The sequence below is a fragment of the Neltuma alba genome, unplaced genomic scaffold (genome assembly GCF_004799145.2).
Source record: "Neltuma alba isolate B1F8T4 unplaced genomic scaffold, ASM479914v2 tig00012520_pilon, whole genome shotgun sequence".
Taxonomy (NCBI): Eukaryota; Viridiplantae; Streptophyta; class Magnoliopsida; order Fabales; family Fabaceae; genus Neltuma; species Neltuma alba.
In genome coordinates, this window is record NW_021636987.1 from 39,207 (window position 1) to 41,653 (window position 2,447).

Genomic DNA, 2,447 nt, shown 5'->3' on the forward strand with positions numbered 1-2,447 from the left:
AATGTAACAGCAACTCTGTGAGCCTCCGGCTCAGCAATCGTGAACCCTCGGTCCAAGGAAGAAGCGAAACCAACAGGTAGTCACATTTTGGCAAAGCTATTTGTTATTTACTTTTTAAATATTAAGAAAATTCTTTAGAAAAAATCAATCAGAAATTACTATAAAAATATATTATTATTTACTTTTTAAATATTATGAATTGTTATTAAATAATAAAAAAAAACTGATATGAAATTTTAAAATTTAAGGATATTGTTTTGGGATTCTCCCAAAATTAGAGCAGTCTACTGCGGGGCCCAAAAAACAGTGACTAATAGTCTACTCTACCACTTGCTAGGTGTCCCCGCTGCACATATCAGATATCAGATTCAACGAAGGCTCATCTAGGCCAGGCGGGTTGAGAAACGATTATCTTAATTAAATACCATATTTTATATCAATAATCACCTACCCAGCTAATCCTATAAACCAACGATGTTACTGTGGGCAGATCACAACAATTGTGAAACCTCAGTCCAGGCAAAGAACGAATCCAACAGGTGATCCCGTTTTATTAGGCAGAATGACCGTCAAAATTATGTTCGTGTACCAATAATAGTGCCAGAAAGCAACTTACATTGATCAGCAATAAAACTTGGAAAGTATGACATTACATGTTGAAATGAGAAGTCGAAATTGATTTTGCACACGCATGTATATTAAAAAGAATTTAAATACGGTGAAGAGCTAGTCAAATTTGATTTTGTCTTACAGTATGTTGCGTTGTTAGGGCAGTAATATTGTAGCATCTAATTTCTGCGGCTGATAGGTTTGTTTCAGTTGGCATAGCAGTATGTCTGGGGCGCACGGAATTTTTTTAAATCCTAAGGAAACCTCGCTGCTGAACAGTCACTCGTCCCACTATAAATACAAGCTACAAACGAAAACTCAGATCACGTCAAATTAAGACCTTTCCCTTTTGTTGAATTCTCCACTTTCTTCCAAGCAGACATTAATTATGATTGTGCCGACTTCCTCTCGTCTCAATTTTACTGTAAGGAGGCACCAACCAGAGCTTGTAGGTCCAGCAAAGCCTACTCCTCGTGAGTTAAAGCTACTGTCTGACTTGGACGACCAAGACAGCTTACGCGCCCATGTTCCACTGGTACATTTCTACCGTCACGAGGCTTCAATGGCGGGGAAGGACCCCGTCAAAGTCATCAGAGACGCATTAGCTCAGACACTGGTATTTTACTACCCCTTTGCAGGTAGGCTCAGGGAAGGTGTTGGCCGCAAACTCTTTGTCGAGTGTAATGGAAAAGGCGTTCTTTTTATTGAAGCTGATGCAGATGTAACCCTTGCTCAGTTTGGTGACAATCTTAAACCTCCATTTCCATGCTTCAATGACCTCCTTTACAATGTTCCTGGTTCTGAAGGAATCCTTCATTGTCCCCTCTTACTTATACAGGTCTTCTGTTATTTCCTTTACCTAACAATTTTCTATATATCAAGACATGCTAAGAGAAGTTTATAAACCGCAGGTAACACGTCTCAGGTGTGGAGGTTTTGTATTCGCCGTTCGCATGAATCACACCGTGACCGACGGACCAGGTATTTTCCAGTTCATGAATGCTCTGGCTGAAATAGCTAACGGGGAAAGTGAACCCTCCATTCTTCCTGTCTGGCACAGAGAGATCCTAAGTGCAAGGAACCCGCCACGTGTTACTTGCACCCATCATGAGTTCGAGGAAGTGGCTGGCGCCACCATTCCCTTAACAGACATAGCCCATCAATCTTTCTTCTTTGGGCCAACTGAGATATCTGCCATTCGACGTCTCACTCCTCGTCACCTTAGGCAATCTACAACATTTGAGGTCCTCACAGCTTGTCTCTGGCGTTGCCGCACTAAGGCTCTGCAGCTAGATCCAGACGATGATGTTCGCGCGTTGCTCATCGTAAATGCACGTTATGGCCGAGGTAGGTTTAACCCTCCAATACCTACTGGTTATTATGGTAATGCCTTTGTGTATCCAGCTGCAGTTGCCACTGCGGGGAAACTTTGTGAGAGTCCATTGGGATATGCCTTGGAGTTAGTGAAAAAAGCCAAGGCTGAAGTGAATGAAGAGTATGTGCACTCCATGGCTGATCTTTTGGTGACAAGAGGACGACCTTGTTTTACATCAGAGAGATCGTGGATGATATCAGACTTGTCGCGTGTTGGCTTTAGAAATGTTAATTTTGGGTGGGGCAAGGCTGTGTATGCTGGTCTGGCTGAGGCTGGCCTTGGGCCACTTCCTGGAGTGAGTTTCTCTGTTGGATCTACCAATAATAAAGGAGAGGATGGCAGAGTTGTTCTTATGTGCTTGCCACCCAAGGCTATGAACAGGTTTGCCAGAGAGTTGGACAACATGCTTGGCAGTTATAAGAACAGTAGTCAAGATCCCAGCATCATCATGTCTCACTTGTAG

At 42.6% G+C, this 2,447-nt stretch overlaps 1 protein-coding gene across 1 annotated transcript; it reads left to right on the forward strand.

Moving 5' to 3' along the window:
- Positions 1–997: 997 nt before the first annotated feature.
- On the forward strand, positions 998–2,447 carry LOC114728079 (benzyl alcohol O-benzoyltransferase-like). The gene is made up of 2 exons (XM_028914900.1): positions 998–1,447; positions 1,521–2,447. The coding sequence occupies exons 1-2, from the start codon at positions 998–1,000 to the stop codon at positions 2,445–2,447; spliced, it is 1,377 nt and encodes a 458-aa protein (XP_028770733.1).